General features: G+C 45.0%; 3 protein-coding genes across 4 annotated transcripts; 1 reads left to right on the top strand and 2 right to left on the bottom strand.

Annotated features, from left to right (window-relative positions):
- Positions 1-9,015: 9,015 nt before the first annotated feature.
- On the bottom strand, positions 9,016-13,670 carry LOC143005320 (sorting nexin-5). Of its 2 annotated transcripts, XM_076156657.1 has the most exons (14): positions 13,314-13,637; positions 13,022-13,132; positions 12,772-12,879; positions 11,877-11,937; positions 11,611-11,735; positions 11,273-11,356; positions 11,119-11,193; positions 10,912-10,942; positions 10,605-10,692; positions 10,487-10,526; positions 10,195-10,281; positions 10,021-10,110; positions 9,733-9,798; positions 9,016-9,620 (listed from the first exon to the last, which is right to left on the bottom strand). In XM_076156657.1, exons 1-14 carry the CDS (start codon positions 13,317-13,319, stop codon positions 9,483-9,485), a joined length of 1,110 nt encoding a protein of 369 aa, XP_076012772.1. In that variant the 5' UTR covers positions 13,320-13,637; the 3' UTR covers positions 9,016-9,482. The 2 variants fall into 2 exon arrangements, with proteins under 2 accessions (XP_076012772.1, XP_076012773.1); XM_076156658.1 differs by lacking the exons at positions 9,016-9,620; positions 9,733-9,798 and adding an exon at positions 9,808-9,939 and having other exon boundaries at positions 13,314-13,670.
- A 93-nt stretch (positions 13,671-13,763) lies between these two features.
- On the bottom strand, positions 13,764-14,671 carry LOC143005321 (dnaJ homolog subfamily B member 9-like). The gene is made up of 2 exons (XM_076156659.1): positions 14,395-14,671; positions 13,764-14,216 (listed from the first exon to the last, which is right to left on the bottom strand). Exons 1-2 carry the CDS (start codon positions 14,630-14,632, stop codon positions 13,900-13,902), a joined length of 555 nt encoding a protein of 184 aa, XP_076012774.1. The 5' UTR covers positions 14,633-14,671; the 3' UTR covers positions 13,764-13,899.
- Positions 14,672-14,819: 148 nt separating this feature from the next.
- Positions 14,820-18,433, top strand: zc3h10 (zinc finger CCCH-type containing 10). Its single transcript, XM_076156656.1, has 3 exons — positions 14,820-15,387; positions 15,744-16,991; positions 17,435-18,433. The coding sequence occupies exons 2-3, from the start codon at positions 15,858-15,860 to the stop codon at positions 17,954-17,956; spliced, it is 1,656 nt and encodes a 551-aa protein (XP_076012771.1). The 5' UTR covers positions 14,820-15,387; positions 15,744-15,857; the 3' UTR covers positions 17,957-18,433.
- The last annotated feature ends 2,976 nt before the right edge of the window (positions 18,434-21,409 follow it).

Genomic DNA, 21,409 nt, shown 5'->3' with positions numbered 1-21,409 from the left:
TCCACAGATACACGCCACCATTGCCACCACTGCGCTTGTCACGAGGGTTCCTATCGCTGTCAATACAGCGCCGTGTCACAGCAGATCCAGGAAGTGACTTTGCTGCGTGTGAAAGTTTAGATAGCGGTGACGTGTATGTAACAATGCGGGTGCAGGACCTTATTTTTGGAGCACTCGCAGCTGAATCATCATCGCATCTCTATCAAGACGTCTCCATGTGAGATCACGGAGAAAAACGAGACGAGTCTGAGTGTTATTCTCGAACTTTTGTACCAAACTTCTGCTCTGCCCTCAGCATAAACTTTGGTTTTCTAAAGGCTCTAATGCATAACAACATGAGGCCATCTCAAACACACCATCGTTTCCTATTGAAGACCCCTTGAACTTGCTTTGACCCTAGCACAATCAGGGAGATATTTCAGCTCTGACTAAAACTAACTGCTCCTTTACAGGGATCAAGCGCTACACAGTCAATATCCCGCAGATTGTAGGTAGACAATGACATCCATGCACTCATTAGTGTGAATCAAGAGCCTGGGGTAAATGAGGAGAAACACAAGGTAAAGAGTTGGTAAATGATCCCGCAGCTGTAGGAACAGGAGACGGCGCATTAGGCCTGTAATGAAGCACTGAGAGGTTACAGCCCATGGGAAGCTTTTCATTTCACCAGAAAGTTAACGTTGAGGAACCAGGGAGGGGTGGGGGATTCACATTAGAGCACGACGTGACAAGATGAAAGCCTGGTCGGCTTTCTGCTGTCTCAGATGTTCTGCTTTACGACCAATCATTTGGTCAATAGGAAATTTTCGACCTCTGACCTCACGCTTACGACTTCCATCGACATATCAGCTACCTGACTGGCACGCCTCATTAGGCCGCGGTGCCGGTTTACTCAGTTTAATGACAACGAACCCATTAAGGAAAACGCACGATGCCCGCTGTGCATGTAATCTATCATACCGACAAACAGCATGTAATGACGGCGGCGGCGTGTCAGGGCAGAAGCGTTCATTACAATTAGTTTCCACAGCTTCATATAAACATTACCAGTGTAAGTAATGGTCCTTATTAATTACGGCGGCAGCGCTCCAGACAAATAACAGCTAGCCCATAGTAAAGTGTGAAAACGCAGAGGTTAACTTTTGTAAGCGCACAACACTGCGAAGGTCATTTACCCAACAGCTGACAGGATTGTTGTGCTTATGTCATCATAAACATATAGGCATATATAGGCTCTCTCTCTCTCTCTCTCTCTCTCCTACTCTTACTTTATGTAACTGAAATGAGTGATGAACCTGTCCATCATCTGGTTGTTCTATAATGATTGATTGGTTCCACTCGGTGGCCCCCACGACATCAGTCAGAGGGAGGAGAAAGTGCCTTCATCAATATTCATTTTATTCTCATCTATATTCATATCCTCATTCATATTCATCTCTGGTTACACAGAGTAGATTAGGGAGCTTTGTGCGCTCTCCTCTGTGGATCCTCCTTTGATGTGAACACGTGGAGGGCTCGGGCCGGTTTGCTGAGACTGACCACCGACTGGGCTTTATAAGAAAGTGTATCGATTACGTGGCGTTATGCATAATGTTTGTTTACTTCATGTACTTGTCAAGTTCTCTCATTTTCACATTATTGGACCATGTTTAAGTCAATGAGATCAAACCTGACAAAATTCTCCTCTAAGTGTGAACAGATGTCATTTCAATGCATCATCATGGCCACAAGACGCCTTCGCCATCATTTTATCAATACAAACATTGTCAGGAGTGTGTCAGCTGTCATTTACTAGTACAGTGTAATCCATCTTATTCCTTTGATTGCAGTAACGACGGCTCCCATGAGTAACTCCTATGTGATTTATATAGTCAAATGAGAGCAGATGTCAGTGTGTGTGTGTGTGCTCCTGTCGCTCCTCCGTAGTGGAGGGAGGGTTAATCTTTGCACACACAAAGCCCATTCAGACAAGACCGGACACCGTCTCCCTCGTCATTCATTATCGCTCCCAGAGAATAATTCACTCAGCTGTCTGAGTTTGATTAATAACTCCACAGCCGTGTAGAAAGAAAGACTGGATTCTTTAAAGATTGCCCAATTAATTTCCCTTTTTGTAAAACGTGGCTACCCCACTCCCTCCTCCCCCTCCCATCCTCCCTCCCTCTATTGGCTGTTCTTCTCTTTCAGTTACTCTCCCTCTCTCTGTCTCGCCTCCCCCCTCCCTGCCTCTCATCTCCCCCTCATTTCTTCCACCTGTATCGTTCATTTCCCCCGATCAGAGCCCTAATTGGCTGTTTCACACTATGAGAAAGGCAGCAGAGGCGCCTTCTACACACACACACACACACACCTCAGCAAACACGTGTAATGGCGGGGAGAGAACAAGAACATCGTTTTTGAAAAGGTTTGTACTATTCTATTCTTCATCACTTTAAAGGACTTTGTTCCCTGTCTCCCGGTGCTTATTATGATCTGTTCCCCATACAAACACATGAAGATGAGTCCCTTTAGAGGACTCGTCTCTGTTCCTGCTGAGCGGGAGGCACCAGCAGTGCAATCTATGCCACATTTCTTTATATATCTTCCTTTTCATGTGGCTCATATCCAGTATATTTGTAAATGAGGTAAACACAATGCTGCAGTGGATGCAAATGAGACAGAGAAAAATGACATCGTTAATTGCTTTTCCAAGGCATCTTTAAAGGACTTTATTACATTTTAGGGTAGAGAGGAAGGATTAGAGCTCTTGTTTCACAGATGGCACTCGAATTAGCAAATATTCGACACGTATCAGATTTACGTTCACAGATGAATGTGGCCCAAAGCGCGTCTGAGAATATCCGAGTCCATATGTCTTTCCACTGGCTATATGTGCTCCATGCATATCCAATATGTCACCATTAAGGCAGCAGCTGGTAACTTCATATCAGGGAATAAATTGGAATGCACCCCCTTACCTCCTCCTATCTGCTGCACCTAGTTTCCCCCCCGTGCTACGTGCTACGGGAGAGACGTGATTGACACTGGCTCTGAGACGCCCCCATGTGGTGATTGGTTGTTCCTCTTGGGCCGGTGTGATTTTACCTAAATCCGATCAAACCAAGCGATCCGTGTACAGATTCCCACAAGGATCTGAGCAGGACACTATATGTATGTGTGGGATGGAAGTGAGAGTAATGAGAGCGTCCACATCTTAGTGTCTTAGCAACTCAACTAGGTGTCTCCTTTGTCTCAGTTTGTTGTGTCTGTGTTCTAATCAGGCAAAATTCTGTTTTATCAGGTCCAATTAGAAAGCCATCTGTCTCTCTACAGGCTCCAAAGAAAGAAGAATCGTTGCCCGGCGGGAGATGGCGCCGCAGTATCTCTGCACACGCTGGACATGGTCAGGACACAGTGCAGTGATCGGACTCCTTCCTCTGAGACTGTGCTGAGCCGGAGCTAACACCTATAGCTACTCTGTGTCCTCCAGCGGAGGGGTGGAAGATAAATCACAGAGTCTGAACAAGCAGGAAGATCCTGGACAGCTGCTGGCTCCTCTCTGTACCACTCCAGCGTACTTTGCAAAGCCCTGTGCCATCTGTGTGGAAGCTCACTGTAGGGTATTGTGATTATGCAAAATGATACACAAACTCCCACAACATCCTGGGTGGGTGCAGGTAATTGGAAAGTATTAAACAAAAGAGAAACTGCGACGGTTCGGGGGACATACGCTCTGTGGCTTATGAACACAGCATTTCCTTTCTAAAAACATGAGCAAAATGATCAACTCGTCCCCCCAGAGTGAAGCCATTACAGTTTAATTCTGTATCATTATGAAGCGTTTCTGCTCACTCATTTTGCCTCTTTAGGTTTTACTGAGTTTGTTCGTTAGCAGGATTACTGAAAATGTTCTGTACTGATTTTGCCTAAACGTGTTGAGAGGGTGAGGGATGGAGAAGGACCAGTGAATGAGCCATTTGATGTTGGTGCCAATCTGGATCCAAGGGTAGAGCCAACATGATTTCTTAACATTGCCTATTTGTTCTCTAAAGGTTTGCCAATCTCAATGAATCACAATGTAAAAAATCACCTATTGGGATAACTCATGACATCATCTATCCAGAATTGGACTTTAAATCTGTGCACTTTGGTCCGTGTCCAGGTGACTAAAATATATTTATTTTCACAGTTTCTTTCTCTTTGGACAAGTTTATTATTATAAAAAGAAACATTTTGTCTGGACTTGTTTGGCCTTGGTTGAGGTATTTGCCCTTGTAGTTTGATTCCACTTCTGTCAAGCTACGCAACTCTAAATTGTAAACACATCGGCTGCATTGGTTCAGTTCTAGAATTAGATTTTGAGACAGATCCACATACTGGAATTTAGCCCGCACGTTGATTTCAGTCACAGCTTAATAACATTGAGAAACGATTTCATTTACGATCCACTATCATATATTTTCATTATGCCAAAACAATGTGCAACAGCTCCACTCCAGTCCTTAGAGAGACCGGATATTGTAACTGCTTGCTCAGCTTGTTTGGCTTTGTTGCTTTATCGTTCCTCTTCGCTCGTGTTTGTGCTGCAGCAGGAAGGATCTGATTAAAAACACAATCAGGACAACGGCAGGGCCCTCGCCTTCTAATCAAAACATAATGGGAGTTTAACATGCATTATCTCCGACTGGGATTTAATGAAACTTTAGCATGCATTATCTCAAAGTGAAATTTAGCAGCAGCTTCCAGGAGGCATTTGATCACGATGATTCCATTCGTAGCTCCCTGCCAAGGATGAGTCAGAGCAGGCGGCAGCAGGAGAGGTGAGGCGAGACTTGTCTTGACTTCCATGGCGAACTTGGAGACGTCCCAAAAACCGATGTTCAACCTCTGTTTGCTGTACGGTCTGGGATGACTTTTAATCTCTCTGCTTTGCCCTTGTATGTTTGTTTGGAACATCCAGGTGGCGCAGCGAGTGGAGAGCTCGACCTTCACATAGTCTGAGCTCCTACGGCAGCGAGCATCTAACCGCATTGAGGCGTCCTTGACTGAAACAACTCCAGAGACACAGGGAAGCGTGGCTGACCTCCCTGCTCAGGAGGCCTGCAGGAACGATCTTTGCTCTGGAGATCAATAGTTTATTACACAGAACTGTTTCTTTAAGGATCTGACACATAATCTATTTCACCAAGCTCAGTGTTTTTCCTTTTGGCTCTGCAGAGTAACAGAGCTGTATTGTGTTTGTTCGCATGCTTGTGTCAGTGAGGCAGAAATCACCCATTCACAATATTAACACACAATCATTGACGGTTCAAGATCAAAACAAAAACCGGACCTCCGGACACAAAGAGAAGGAGCAGCGGCGCTCACAGAACTTTATTAACAGTAATGAAAAACAGGAAATAAAGGTAAGTGATGGGATTTTCAGTCCAGGGTCATGCGTCTGTTTGTTGTCCACACAATGTAGGACATGCAGCTGGCAAATGTACATGTGGTTGAAAGACAACATGTGACACATTGACCTCAGAGGCTGATTGTGTTTCTGTGCCGCGCTGCCGTGGTCAAAGCTGTGGTGGAAAAACAGATAAATAATTGATTGTGCTGTAGTGGATGCATTTGTGTGTGTGTGTATTCGCACTAAAATGTAAACATGCGGTATGGCTCCGCATACATTACCACCTTTGACCTCGATTTCTAAGCCATAACTGATATTAATATTTAATTGGAGCCACAAGTCAGTACGGTTGTCACGAAATGAGAAGATGGACAGTTTTCCCACCGGAGCTCATCTCTCGTTTGTGACACTCGTGTTACGGTGCGCTCGTAAAACTCCTGTCCTCTTGCATGAACAGCAGGGAAGTCGTCACCTGAACGTGTCATCCCGTTCATACATTTAGCAATGACATTATCCCTGCAATCCTAATTAACAACATAATACCATCACCCACACATCCTCAAAGGCATGACAGGCAGCATGGGGCGGGTAGCGTGAAAGTATTAATATTTATGCTTCCATTCAGTAGTGAACAGAGAAATGGACTAAATTAGCAAGTCTAATGCTGTGCGCCGCTGTAAATCCACAGCGAGAGGAGAGTTGATACTGTGCGCACCCCTCAAACGCATCTGACAGACTCAGCAGACTGTGAGAGGTGATTTTCCAGCTGAGGCACTTTGTTGTGTTCTCGTCGTACTGTTAATGTAAATTCAAAAGGAGCGAATATTGACAAGCTGAATTACGGTCGGACCATCTGCAATGTCTGTGTATGAGATTTCTGCTTTTCTCTCCGTCTCCTCCGCCCTCAAGCCATCAATCACTCTCCAGTCTACAAAGGCTTTACAAGTCGTGTGTGTATGCCAGTGATTATATTTCATAATTCGGGTTGACGCAACTCACCGGCAGCATGCTGAGCTAATTTACGATACAGGAGAGGCAGAGCTTGGACTATGTATGAGTTACTGTGCACGTCAATACAGGATAAAGGCTTTGACTTATGATTTAATAGCACATTGGATTTGGCAATGATGTGTGAAGTCTCTGCTAGAAAGTTGAGAAAAGAAGAGGGATTTGTTCTTCAACTGTAAACTTTCCAATAGCGTAACACTTCTCAGAGATACCAAAGCGAAACTGCTCTGAAACTGGAAAACACCAATGAGAAACCAAAAGGCCCGATGGAAAGAAGAGAAGGAATACAGATTAGTGCATATTAATGACATCATATTTAAGAATTGCCTCTATATGTTGAATTAATTTATTATTATTAATTTGCCTGCTTATATAAACAAACACACACACAGGCACACACACATGCACACACACACACACACACACACACACACACACACATACATACACATACATTTTATAAACAGATGCTCCATTAAATTCTCTCTAAATGATGAACACGCAAGAACGAAGAAGGTAAAGGGGTCATCACCTGAACTTAAGCCAATAAATATTGATTTGCACTCACTCAAGGAACATATTTAAAATCTCTCAACTGTTCTTTAGCCCTCGTGCCACTAAGGAGACCTTCATTATTTCATTACAGCAACATAAATCACCCCGCGCTGATTTATGCCCCAACACATAAATAGAATGACAGAGCAACAATAAAGCTCCCACAGTGTAAACAGTAAATAAAAGCCTTGTATTCTTTCACATGTAACACGGTGTCAGGTTGGTGTCACTGCTGCACGGTGTGTGAGTCATTAGGTCGAATCACACTGTGTATCCAGACAATTACTTTGCACTTGACAAACTGGTCTTGGTCATGCTACAGGGCTGTGTGTGTGCTGAGTGCTGCCTTTTCACCAGTAATGAGCTATTTTAGCAAATCAGCTTTAAGTGCATGGTTTCAATGGGACACACACACACACACACACACATACGCACACACACACACCTGTCCTTGATCTGGGTCACGCTCTCAGCAGTGGAGGACTCTCATTAGTGTGTGTGTGTGTGTGTGTGTGTGTGTGTGTGTGTGTGTGTGTGTGTGTGTGTGTGTGTGTGTGTGTGTGTGTGTGTGTGTGCCTTCTCTGTGTGCAGAAGTTGGCTGCAGTGAAACAGAAATGTGCCTCCCTGTTGAGAAATTCATCTGGTGTAATATGGTGACAAACAGCAGGGATGGTTCTGAATAATAACACCAAGGTTACCGTGGTGATATATCCTGCCGAAAATATGTTTGGTGTTTCCCATTTGTGTTGCTTACTCCTTGTTTGTAAAAGGAATAAACCCACTGATTCATCACAATGGTCCGTAAAATTGCCTGATTAAAACTAACAAACCGCGAGTACTTCTAGAAAAAGGCACAAAAACTGGGATGGTGGAATTGTCAAATTTATGAATGATCAATAAAGATGTTAGAGAGAGAGTAAAAGTGAGAGTGGTTTCAGTTTTGTGACTAGCTCAACAATGTAGTGCTATAAAAAGGGATGGAAATAAAAAACGATAGCATTCAACCCAGTGACTACAGGAGGTCATCAGATAGGAACATAAATAAATGAACCAATACACAGGAATTTAATTATGATTTTATGATTTCCAAACATATTATTGTAAAATGAAGCTGTTAAAGATAATCTGTGCAATTCAAAGTTTTAGAGGAGGTGGTGCAATATGTGTGTGGACAGCATGGTGCCCTTTATGCTTTGTGCACCATCTTATTCAATCAATAACATTAAATAAGTCACTGCAATTTGTTGTTTACATTTACGTATATAATGGTGAATAAAGGTTAAGATTCCATATGTATTGTGCACAATGTTATCAAAGGCATTTACCTGTTTTGTGATAGCAAGAGTTTGCGTCATTCATGAGAAAAAACCTCTTATATCATACTACATGAATCTAATTAGTTTGAATTGCCTGTGATGTCCTGTCCAAGGATGAAGAGGGAGACCTTGCTCTAATACAAATGTAGAAAAATGATGAAGGCGATCAGGTGCCATCAAGTGCCAGGAGCACTCAGGCTTCGGTCCAAGTGGAGATGGTACCAAGTGATTGTGCTGACCAGTGAAATGCTGCTCAGTGTTTGGGTGGGAATGAACCCCTCTTCCTCTTGGCACTTGATTGTCCTTTCGTGATCCAGCTACTCTTTCACTGTCAAATGAGCCAAACCTCCTCTCCACCCTCTCCTCTTGTAAGACCACTCATCTGTCTCTCCATGACTCATTTGCTGAAATGGGAGGCGCTCCTCCTTGTCCAGCCAAAGGAGAGATTACAGGCCGTAACAGACGCGATGAAGAACACAGCAGTGGCCTGGTACACACCTACAGAAGTACAGCACGGAGTGAAAAGCAGAAAGGTGACATTGTGTATCGCAATTTTAGGATGGACACAAAATGTGGTTATAGAGGTTATTAGGGAAAACAGAGACAAAAAATCATTAACAACACATCGCAAAGCCAGAATTGTTTCAAAACGGCAAACGCAGAAGTCAGCACTGTGTGTCCTTGCTGCCACGTCCTTGCAGGAGCAGTCAAACCAATTGATTAATGATCCACGAGTAAGAAACACACACAAAGGCAAGCGAGCACTTGGGGAATCAATTCATCACACTTTATTTTTTGTGACCCGGGCTGATACTCTGGCAATAGAGCAGCACAATACACTCTCAGCACAACGTATAACACAGTACTTCAAGTATAACACACGTATTTTCACTGAACACATTCTCCACACACACTATGGTCTGACTGGACAAGTCCACTGCGAGCGGAAATGTGCGTGTGTGTGTGTGTGTGTGTGTGTGTGTGTGTGTGTGTGTGTGTGTGTGTGTGTGTGTGTGTGTGTGTGTGTGTACATGTACTTAAACTGAGTAGCCAAAATATGCAGATAATGTTTTGATTTTAAGTGTTTTTACTGTGATTACTTTCTCCATTCTTGCTGGTTATAAAGTGGAATCGGTGTAGTGGCAGATTAAAGCACAGCTGGGTTGAGGATATGTTTAGGTGATACTGAAGATCCTTCTTAGCAGGATGCCTGTAGGGGAGGGGGGGCGGTTCTAGGCCATGCCCCCAAAGACCTGCAGGTGCTGGGTGTACTGGTCAGCAGTCTCTTTGGCCGTGATAAGCTGCTTTTCACACCAGCGAATCATCGCCTGCTGCAACATCTCCTTACGTGCAGCCTGGATCTGAGTGATCTAGGAGAGAATGACGCGTTCAGGTGCATGCAAATACATCTAACACAGCTCAATACACATGTTTCTGCACCTGAAGTTATGAAGTAGGTACACAGCATTTGTTGTGTATTACCTCCTGTTTAGCCACTCCGGAGACGAGATTAAACTCCTTCTCTGCCGCCTTCTTCAACTCCTCCATCTAATGAACATGGAGAGCCCGTCATCATTACATGCTTGCGCTGCATTAAAGCAAATACACTGATGATGCTGGCATCTTGTGCTTTCTCGTCTGCTTTCCCTTCGTGATTACTGCTTCAGCTCAGCAGAGCAGCACCGCCACCTGCTGGTTATGAGAAAACGCATCCTGCTGAATGTGTGTGTGTGTGTTGCCCTGCTGAGGCATGTGGCAACTGAGACTCACAGCAGCTTTCTTCCCAGGTTTGGCCCTTTCTGCATTCCTGCTGGCAGCCTCCAACTCCACAAGCTTGCATGTTCTCCTAAACAGCATTTCCTGACCAGAAGTAGAGACAGATGAACATGCGATGAGATGAAAGCTTGATTTCTGCTTTGCGAGTTCTACATGTCAGAGTTCTACCTTCTCCGCCTCCTGGTAGCGTGAATCCATGTCCAGGCCCAGGCCCAGTGTGCTCAAGTTGTTCTCAGCAACACTCGTAATGCTTGTCTGCACACACACACACACACACACACACACACACACACACACACACACACACACACACACACACACACACACACACACACACACACACACACACACACACACACACACACACACACACACACACACACACACACACACACACAGGTTATCCAAGTTTATCCAAAAGCAGTGGTGCATTAGGACACATAAGGTGTGTGTAACTAACCTTCATCGTGTCAAACACCTCTGATAATTTCACACAAACCCTGTAACAACAAAGCGTTCATAATACTTTAGCGTAACATACACACACAGGGCAGATAGATACGCTTGAATTGTCTCACTTGGAGAACGCCTCTTTGTCAGGATCCTCCCCTGGCTCCACGCACAGATGCAGAGCGGTTGAGAAGTGCGTAAAGGCCACTGCAATTTCTGCCAACACACGGGAGACAGCACATACAGGTCATTCACTCAGACTGGACAATTTTGTGATTGGTGGCTTACTGTTCAAATTCTGAACTGACACATACACTATAACATTCCAAGAAGCTGAATCTTAACAGCTGCGATTCCTAAATAACACAATCCCTTCTGCTCTTCTCCCTGACTGCAAGGGGAATCTGTGGTGTGGAGGTAAAACACATTCCTTACTTTGCTCTGTTAGCACCACATCAAGGAATCTCTGCGGGGAAAAAAAAGAAAGCTAATGAGTTCAAAGATCAAAAAGGACGGGCTGGGAGTGTGTGTGTGTGTGTGTGTGTGTGTGTGTGTGTGTGTGTGTGTGTGTGTGTGTGTGTGTGTGTGTGTGTGTGTGTGTGTGTGTGTGTGTGCGCGTGTGTGTGTGTGTGACTGGCTCACCTCAGCTGCTGTCTTGGTGTACCCAGTTAGAGTGAGGTTATGGTCACGTTCCGTTTGAAAGAAGTCATCCACGTCCTGTGCACATTACAGCGTTAAGGCTTAACAGCCCAACACAGCAGTGCGAGTTCTGTCTGTGTGTGTCCGGGCGGTTTACCTTGTGACTCTCTTTCCTCAACTCCTCCATGGCCTGACTGAGCCGGTTGAAGATGTTTTTCCTCGCTTTCTGTCTGCCTGGAGGCTACGAACAAAAAGACACCAAAGATTTAAAAAGAAAACAAGAAAAAAAAACTCTTAGGAGTTTAATAATCCAGGATATCAAGTGTTTGTTTGCTCTTTTGCCAAAAGAAACTCCCTCCTTTCTCTCTTCTCAAACAGTGAAAGTAAATATTTAACTATCTATTTAAATATCCTCTGATAAGAAGGTGACATGTTACACACTTTTTTTATATCACTTTTTTTATTTAGTTATTGTGGCAGACAGGATCCACTTACATCTGAGCTGGTGAGGAAGATCTCCACAGCTTTGTTCTTACTGAGTATGGCGTGTGAAGCAACCTGGCGGAGATACGTCTCCATGGCCACGCGGTACGGCTCCCACTGATCTATACCGAGGAAACCTGCAGAAGAAGAAAGCCGAGCTCGTCATCGTCACTGGCTCCAGCATCGTGTGACACAAACAGAAAAACTGATATTTGTCGTTTGTTTTACTAGAAAGTGTCTATTCTGAATATTTGGTCGAGCTCTTCAGACGTACTCACCCAGCTGTTTGATGGCTTTGACAGATGGATTCACATGAGCCTTTACTGGAAGAGGAGGAAACTAGGAACAGAAAGTGAGATGTTTAAAATTGCTTGTGTTGTTTGCAGACCATAAGATGTCTTGTGTTGTTTTCCTCCTGCAACTTTGCACATTAAATTCAGTGAATACATCTGCATAAAGCTTTTGTGACAGGTTAAAGGTTTGGAAAATGAAAGGCAGGAAGTTGGGAGGGGGCACAGCTGATACTATTCATACGTATACTGTTGATCATTTTTGCTTTATTTCCCTCCTCCTTCATTACTTGAGTGAGGATTGGGCGGAGGAAAGAAATTCTCCTCGTTTCTATCTGAATTTACACAACAGATTAAACTGTGACAAATGTGGCAACTTAGTGGACGGCTTGTTTGAAACATAACGGTCATGAAAATGTGTCATAAAGTTGTCTTATCTTCCCTTTTACAATATTTCTTATACATAATCTTTTCACTTTATCTCTGTAAAAGGAAACAGAGTAGAAAGAACAGTGTGTGTGGCTGTAACTGAAGCATCTGAAAATCCTTTGTTTCCTAGTCACAAAGCCAAGGAAAGGAGGAAGCATGAAGAGAAATGACAGATGTCTCTAAAATTCAACAGAAATGGCACAGTGGGTGAGTCAGAAGTGTGTTTTTATCTGTTTGCACCACACTGTGCTGACACATCACGTTATCAGCAAAGGTTTGCCAAGGCCCTCATTTGAATCAAAACTGACAGCAAAAACAAAGCAGCATCAACAGACTCTGTAGCGTTTGTGGTTTGTTCAAAGACAACTGAAATACTTCTTTTACTGAGCCGCGAGTGTCAAATGAGCAGGTTTTGGGTCACATTAGAGGTTTTAGGATGAGATGAAGGACTTACTATGACTCCTTGTATCCCAGGCTCATCTTCCTGGGCGAACAGGTGCTGCTGGAGCCACTCAAAATCATCATAAGTCCGGTCCACGTGGTATTCGCCAGTCCCAGACAGCTGCAAAAAGCAAAGGAAAGGCCATAGTTAATCTCAAGGTGTTTCGATATCATCAACTCTATTATACCATCCGGTTTTACAGGAGCGCCGTCGATTCAGTTGAGCCGTGCAAATATCCTCCAGGAAATTAAACAACTCGTACCTTTTTAGACACAACTACAAATGTAAGTGTCTCCCCGTCTTTCACCACATCTGTAACGTTGATGTTATGGCAGCTGACACTCAGATTGGGTGTCACTTCTTTCACCTCCTCCTGCATTATAAAGAACAACACGGCTGTTCAGATCCTAAAGACAAGAATAGATCGATTGCTGCAAGTCCATTCTACAGCGACATGTTTTTACCATCTCTGCGTCTGCCTGGTGCAAAAGGGCTATCACATGATATTCATAAATGATAATGAACACGTTTTTCAGGTTTTAAATCATACTTACCATCATGGCAAATACTGTGTGGTTTCCAGCCTTCCTTCTGTGCGCTCTGTAGAATTCTCCTTGTAGAAGTTCCTTTTGTAAATCTTCATAAAAGCCCACAAAGCTGCACAGATCTGTTTCTTCTGTTGGCTTTGGTGCGCTTGCTCATATGCTGAGAATGCACAGGATATCCTCTAGGTCAAAGTGCACACGGGCCCTGTGAGAAATGCAGTGAAACAGTGCCAAATCTAAAGTGCCTGCGTAGGGGAAAAGTAGCACTTTGACACACCCACACAGGAAAAGTGGCATAATGATCCAATCAGCTCCCGATCTGACAAACTCTTAAAGCCCTGCAAACTTGTAAACAACCATTGAACTCACCAGTTGCCCCATAAAAAAGGCACATCACACACATGAGACCCAAGGGTCGTTTAAGAGTCATTTTCACAAGGCATACAGAAGACATGAAGGTTGAGTTAACTGTTTATTTGGAGCCTTTAAAGTAAGTAAGAGAGTCAAGTATATAATAATATTCAAATGTAACAGTGAAAGAGGGATCATATAAGCAAACCACAAAGAGACACACACATAAGTCATATGCTTTTATCTAATAGATGAAGTCCTCCTCATTTTCATCTACATAAACGGTGTCCCCTCTGCCAAAGAACATTGGCTCCTGAAACCTATAACTGTAACGTACGGACGGGTCGTCCTCGGCCTCGGCAAAGCGCCAGCGGGAGTGCGCCTCCCTCATAAAAGGATCTTCATCGTCATCCTCGAAGTAGTCCGAGAACATATCGTTGAAGTTGAAATTGAAGTTGAAACTCGGCTCGGGGTTTGGAAAGCTTCCATCCTCCTTGAACGCATCATGGCCTAACCGGTCATACAGCTTCCTCTTTTCCTTGTTGGAAAGCACCTCGTAGGCTGTGGAAGAAGACAATACATTATACACAGTAAAACGATTTGAATTGTGCCAAACAATCCTTTTTCGACGATGATCGCACATTTGCATTCGTGTGAATGACAACTTTTAATAAGACTTAGATCCCGCTCAGTTCTAGGCGGAAAAGCTGTTAAAGTTGCAGTTGACAGCTGCTTTTACCTTCAGCAGCCGCTCTGAAAAGCTTCTCTGCATCGGCGCTCTTGTTCTTATCGGGATGATACTTCATAGCCTGTGCGTGGAAAGCCTTTTTGATCTGCTTGTGAGTTGCCGATCGCTCTACACTGAGGACATCATAATAGTTTTTGCTCTGCTCAGCAGATTGAGATCCTGCGATGCAGAAGAGGAGAAGGAGGGCCACACTGGGGAGCACCCAGGGGCAAACACCTTGCGCTGCCATCCCGAGTCTTTCGAACGCGGTCGAGTCAAACAGAAGCAGCACTGGCAGGTAGAGACTGTTGCGCTCTTACCTGCTCATCGCGTTTTGCACTTGTTTCCTCTCACACGTCACCAGTACAGCCCTCAGTATTAACCGCAGGCTATTTGGCAATCAAACGTCTTCACGTGTTTGCGACGGTCACGACTGAAAACTGCACTAAAATAAGTTAAATCACTCAACAGTGTTAAATTCTTCTGACCATGTGAGAGTGAAACTGCACCGCCGAACCGGGTGAAGAATTTAAAAAAAAATTATGAAAACAAAACACACATGACACGTGTTTGTAAAAGCGAAAGATTTTAATGAAATGTTGCAAATTTTCTATTCATTATCTATTCCCTATCTATGGTGAGCTGATAATTAGCCAGGATTCTACTGCAGGATCCTTTAAAACTGCGTTTAATCGCGTCTTCTTTCATTCCTAGTGTAAACAAACAAAGCAGAGAGCACACTTCACTGCCATTCCGTGTTTTCACCTCTAGGGGCCAGCAAAGCACTCACGACAGCGGAAGAGGCTTGACTTCTTCGTTGGTGTGCAAGATGCATCAAGAAATGTGGTAAACAGCGGCACTGGGCCTTGACGAATTGCCAGAAATAACTCAGATCCGGTTACTGCTGCTGGCAGTGATATTTAAAAACATTCGAGCATATCCAGTCCGCTGTTTCTGCACTGAAGTCTTACAGCTGCCTCCCGGATCTGCTCTTGTTTTTGTTTGGTAAGTCAACAGTAGCAGTTGACGCTCGTTTGCTAGCCAGTTAGCACGACAGACTCGTAGCTCCGTGTTATTTATGCAGACATGAGAAAGAAATAGTAGTTTCTTCATCACATTATCAAATAATACTATACAAATGAAGTGACTGTTGAATGAACTAGTGAATGTTTGGCTACGAAGTGATAGAATGCCGCTCACTCTCAAATATAAACAACACCGACGCTACTATTTTTATAAACACGTTATCACGTGATCATAGTTCTGCCTCATCCTTCTGCGCTTACGTTCTCTCCCAGTTTCATTCAGATCAGTCATACTACTCCACTAATAAAGATTTTAACTTGTTTTTTTTCTTATAGACCTGCGAAAGGGGGCGTGGACTACTCTTTATAACTATTATTCCCAGTGTATGTGAATGTCGGCCCCCATCACACACATGAGTGCTGTGTTCTCCTCACGCTGGGCCGATCGCCATGCCTGATCGGGACAGTTCCTACCTGTCAGGTGGCGGTGGGAGTGGTGGTAGTTTGGGGGAAGAAGGGGGCGCCGGCTCTGGTTTAACCGGGAGCTCAGTAGAGATCAGACTGGGTTCGGGCGGAGGTGTTGGGGTCAACGTGTCTGGATCTGCGGTCATGGGGGGAGGAGGGGCGCTTGGTAACGGTTGTGGGAACAGCGGAGGCGGGGGTCTGGGTTCAGGAATGGCCACGGACGGTGTCTGCAGGGACTTCATTAGAAATGTGTGCAAGAGAGGCAAGCGCTGCCGCTTTAGACACCCGGATGTGAATGAGGTGCCAGACTTGGGGGTGCAAAAGAACGAATTCATATTTTGTCACGACCATCAAAACAAAGAGTGTATGCGATCCAGCTGTCGCTTTGTTCACGGTTCCAAAGATGATGAGGACTATTACAAGAAAACAGGCGAGCTGCCCCTCAGACTCAGAGGGAAAGTTGCAGCACGGATGGGCCTGTCTCCCATGGACCTCCCTCATAGCCGAGGAGAGGTTCCAATCTGCAGAGACTTCCTGAAAGGGGAGTGCCAGCGGGGCAATAAATGCAAATTCCGTCATGTGAAAAAGGACTTTGAGTACGAGCCTGCCAGGGTTGGAGTGGGTGGCGTTATGGGACCAGGGACCAGCGGGATGGTGAATGTTGGCGGAGGGATAGTTGGTGTGGGAGGAGGAGCCTGCGGAGCAATGGCTGGACTTGTGGGAGCCGCAGGCGGGAGTAACATGATGGGAATGGGCTGCCCCAGCATGGGCGGCTGCCGGGACCCAGGTATCGCAGGAGTTGGGGGAGTAGGTGTAGGGGGGATGACCGGGTGTCTGTCCTTAGGTCCTGCGGGTCAGCGGCGTTACGACAGGACCTCCATGTACGACCCTCTGCTTGAGAGCGGGCTCTTTGACGCAGGGTCCCTAGAGGCCTCTGTGGATCACACCGCTCTACAGTTTAAGAGACGGCGCCTGGAGGGGCTGCGTCTGTCTGATGGTAACGGAGCGCACTACGAGTTCGGTGTCCAGGCCGCGTTGCCACATCGTCCACTGGAGTACAGGTTCCTGGAGGAGGAAAACTCCCTGCTGAGGAAGAGAGTGGAAGAGTTGAAAAAGCAGGTTAGACCAAAGATATGATGGACTATAAAGAAATGTTAACTCTGGAAACAAAACAATTTCCACTATAAAGAACAAAATTAGTTTTTCATTCTGTTGAAACCCTGTCACTGACACACAAAGTCTATTTGGCTATCTGAAATCCTTTTTTTAAATTAAATTCTCTCACATTAATAGTTTATATGAAGACTTCCCTGTCCTTACACACGATGTTCTGAAGGCGTCATGCTTTTCCACAAAGTTATACCTTCCATCCAGCTCTATATGATGTGGAAGGGGGTTTATTTTCTCCTGACTAAGTCCGGCCTGTTCGGAGTCCCAGAGGGGCTGATCTGCTTGCCTTTCCCCTCACCGTCACCTGATCTGATCCATGCTGAGCTTACATTTTTGATCTCCGCTGCACGTTGACATTTCCTCTTGACTGATCAATTTCTTATCCTCCCCAGGTTTCAAATCTCATTGCAACAAATGAGGTCCTGCTGGAACAGAACGCACAGTTCAGAAGCCAAGCCAAGGTGATGACGCTGTCCTCCACCTCTGCCCCCTCTGAGCAGAGTCTGGTGCCCTCTGTGGGTGCAGTGAGTTCCTACAATCACAGCATTGTAGGAAGCATTGCCCAGACCCACACCACCCTGAGCAGCGCTGGACTGCAGCCTCGACCCGTCACGCAACAGGACCTGGTAGTTCCCTCCAACCCCTCAGCCCCTCCAACTAACGCCGCCCCGCCCACTGCCCCTCTGCCCCATCTGAATCCTGAGATCACCCCTCTGTCGGCCGCACTGGTGCAGACCATCGCACAGGGGATGGCGCCCCCTGTCTCTATGGCACCGGTGGCTGTGTCTGTGGCACCGGTGGCAGTGTCCATGACCCAACCTCTGCCTGGCATCACCATGAGCCACGCCACCACTCCGATGGTGTCCTACCCCATCGCTAGTCAAAGCATGAGGATCACTACTATGCATCACTGACTTGAGTCATTGCCAGAACTGTACCAACCATAGATAGAAGAGGATCTTCAGTTGGGGTTTCCTTTCAATCTCCTTGTATGTATATGAGACTGAAGTAAAGGACACAACGGCATGAACTGTGACCTCTGGGTCGGATCTGATATTTACAAACCAGGCGACAAGCTAAAAGACTTTGTTCTAGCCTCTTTCGTTCTCTGTTCTGTTGCAGCGGTACATATATCTTTTTCCCTACAGACTGACCTGTGAACTTGTTTGCCCCAAAGGGATCCGTTCAAACACAAGACACCAAAAATAGCAACACGCTGAAGGTGCACGGTGTCATCCTTAAGTGTTCCAGTGAGGCTCCGGTGCCGTCCACATAGGAGCAGAAAGACTTTGGAAGCAGTTTGTGTTTATATTTTTGTGGCTCGCTCGTGTGTAAGATTTATTTTTTGTATTTGCACATTTCAAAAAGAAGAACAGCTTCTCAACAATGAATCTGGAGTGTTACCATCTTTTTGTTTACAACTACAGCACTTTGGTGTGTGTGTGTGTCTGTCTGTGTGTCTGTGTGTGTGTGTGTGTGTAAACACAAGGTTAATGCTCTGTCATCCATCTATTGCCACATAGTCTTTTCAAACAAATGAAACAGGCTGATCATAAGCTGACAAAATGGCTGGAAGAACTGCAGAAAATATGACTGAAACATAATATTGTCCTTTATACTTCATCAGACAGGTAATGTTGGTTTTTTAAGCTTTCATCTCCTGCACAACATTAACAGCTTTTTAAGGACATTGACTTTCCCCCCTGCAGCACTGAGAGGGTGACAGGTGCATGTCTCCCTCTAGTGGGCGCGTTTTCACTCTCAATGGGACTCCGGACTTCAAATGACGACTGGCTTGACCGCTGTCACTTTCCGTACATAAGCGCATGAGACACCAAATCGTAATATTTGCAGCGTGGCCACAATTGCATCCTTATGTAATTTAAGGAGATGCAACGACCACCACATGATTCAACAGTGAATCATCAGGGGCAAACAGACAAAAGCCTTCCAAAAGTGGCGCCGTCTTCTGAAAAGTAGTGGGAACTTTCACATCGCGGTTTGCAGATCGGGTTAGCTTGAATGTTCTTTCAAAAGTCATTTATTGTAACTTTTCAAGATGCAAAGTGACAAGTCGGAGCCGAGCGGAGCCAAGGGCGCAAACTGCCCGAGCACAAGCGAGGCGGGGGGCAGAGCCCACGATGAGGGGGGTCTCGATGGAAGTCTTCACCTACCTGTGGCCGGAGGAGTTCGACACCAGTCTACCTTGTGTGTGTGTGTGTGTTTGTGTGTGTGTGTGCGTGCGTGCGCGCGTCCTCCTCAAATATGTAAGCCACTCATCTCATATACATCTAATCTGCAAACTAGATTTGTTTGTCATTATATAAACATCCTACTAAATTTAATCTGTAATTATCGTACTGGTTTTTGAGATGAAAAGTTTTCCAAAATGCAAGTTTTGAGCTGTACTCTCATCCTGGATATTTTCCTCTTTAAATGCCTCCCAGTGCACTCCCACCACTGGATGAACCATTTGATCATTTGCTAATGGTTTTTATTGAACTGACACTGAGTGAAGGTAAGAAATACTGTTTAGTAACTGTGGACATGTTCTCAAAGTGGGCTGAAGTTTTCCCTACTTCAAAAGCAGATCCTAATGCGCTACTAAGAGAGCCGGTCCACATTTTATACAAGCTGCATTGAAGGCAGTAGGGGAGTACTTGGGCATTGAGGCAGGTCTTAGCTGGGCTAATGTTCTCCCTCTGGTGTTAATGAGGGCAAGAATCGGGCAGAGAAATTGGTTCAGCCCTGTGAAGTGTTGTTTGGAAGACCATACAATATGGGGATAAGGCCCCAGGAAAGACAACTGTATAGTACAGATCAATGCGAAGATGAAATGTTGCGTTACTGTGCAAATCTTTCCCCTGTGCTTTATAATATCCACTAACAGGTGGATGACCCTGCATCACCTGAAACCAGGAGATTGGATCGTAGTGAAGGACCAGGAGGGTTGGAGCAGCTGCATGGGGGAAGGACCATACCAGGTAATCCAGACCTCAGCCTCTGGGGTCAAGATTGCCAAGTGGATGCACGGCAGCGACTGCAAGAGGGTTCCAGAGCCATTTGATTTCTCATCAGACTTGCAACCACCTCGGTAATAACAACACCGTGACAACTCACTGACAAAGGGGAAAGTACAAGTATGGGTCCTTGTAATGGACTAATAGACCTAGAAGTCACATAACCCATGCAGCATATTAACTTTACTTAGGTCTTCACAAAAGAGAGAAGGCCTAGTCTCTAACTCGTTCAATTCAATTCAACTTTATTTATAGAGCGCCAAATCACAACAGAGTCTCTTTGAGCAAGCAACTCACAGCAAGGAAACACTCTTTTAACCGGAAGACACCAGAGGCAGAATCAGGCCCTGCCTTTACTGGTTGGTTTTAGAGAGAGGGAGAGGGAAAGAGAGAAAGTAGAGAGAGACACACACAGAAACAGCAACAACAACAATAGCACTAATGTAAATATGACTAATGATTTGATGCATGGGTTTCTAGCAGGACGGGGTCTTCATCTCTACAGGACAGGCTTCACAAGACCCAATGAGACAAGAGAGTTCAAAAAACTCTAGGTAAGAAGCGAAGTCATTGAAATGCAGTAATGATGCAATGAAATGGATATGCGCAGAAAGAGAGGGGAGGAGGAGAGAGGAGCTCAGTGCATCATGGGAAGTCCCCCAGCAGTCTGGGCATAACTAGAGACTAGTCCAAGGCAAGCCTGGCCAACTATATTGTAGAGAAGAAGAGGAGGAGGTGGTTCATGGGAAGGTTAACCAGGATGACTGTGACGGATGAGACTTGGTCAAAACACTGGTATTGTTAGAGGGTACCAAGGAACAAGGTCTGGGTATCTGCTTTATTACCCATGTGCTGTCACTGTGTGAGTATAAAGTAGAGACAGAGAGAGTTACTCTGTCCATTGCAGCCATCCAGACTGGCACTTTGTTTACTGTTATGTATCCATGCTTGCGAGTGTGAAGAATAAAGACCATGAAAAACTCCACATCGACAATGAGCCTTATTTAATAACAGAAATTCCACAACACCAGACAGGCGCTCTTCATCCCTCCTCTGCTAAGCCCACAGCAAACACCCTCTGTATTGTGTGTATTCCTACCACTTGAGTCTTGGTGGAGTCCTATTATGTAAACACAAGGTAAATGCTCTGTCATCATTCAATAGCCAAATATCCGTGAGTCTATTCAAACATATGAAACACTTTGACAAAATGGCTTTATACCAGGTGGTGGATTCATTCCTGGAAGAGCTGCAGAAAATATGACTGAAACATAGTATTGTCGTTTATACTTCATCAGACAGGTAATGTTTCTTTTTGAATCTACTTAATGACACGTCTACTTTTTT

This window comes from Genypterus blacodes, unplaced genomic scaffold (assembly GCF_046128005.1).
Source record: "Genypterus blacodes isolate CSIRO-AG114 ecotype Tasmania unplaced genomic scaffold, CSIRO-AGI_Gbla_v1 ptg000070l_1, whole genome shotgun sequence".
In the NCBI taxonomy this organism is placed as follows: Eukaryota; Metazoa; Chordata; class Actinopteri; order Ophidiiformes; family Ophidiidae; genus Genypterus; species Genypterus blacodes.
The sequence above is the reverse complement of the archived record's forward strand: the minus strand, read 5'-3'. Positions and strand labels throughout refer to the sequence as shown.

What these genes read in the sequence shown, in the direction of transcription:
- LOC143005320 (XM_076156657.1), bottom strand. An exon ending in TCTTCCTCACCAGCTCAGAT is followed by an intron (nt 11,357 to 11,610) that starts GTAAGTGGATCC and finishes TTTTGTTCGTAG; the next exon opens with CCTCCAGGCAGACAGAAAGC. An exon ending in GACAAAGAGGCGTTCTCCAA is followed by an intron (nt 10,527 to 10,604) that starts GTGAGACAATTC and finishes TTGTTGTTACAG; the next exon opens with GGTTTGTGTGAAATTATCAG.
- LOC143005321 (XM_076156659.1), bottom strand. Translation starts at nt 14,632, where the DNA reads ATGGCAGCGCAAGGTGTTTGCCCCTGGGTGCTCCCCAGTGTGGCCCTC. An exon ending in TTTCAGAGCGGCTGCTGAAG is followed by an intron (nt 14,217 to 14,394) that starts GTAAAAGCAGCT and finishes CTTCTTCCACAG; the next exon opens with CCTACGAGGTGCTTTCCAAC.
- zc3h10 (XM_076156656.1), top strand. Translation starts at nt 15,858, where the DNA reads ATGCCTGATCGGGACAGTTCCTACCTGTCAGGTGGCGGTGGGAGTGGT. An exon ending in TGGAAGAGTTGAAAAAGCAG is followed by an intron (nt 16,992 to 17,434) that starts GTTAGACCAAAG and finishes TATCCTCCCCAG; the next exon opens with GTTTCAAATCTCATTGCAAC.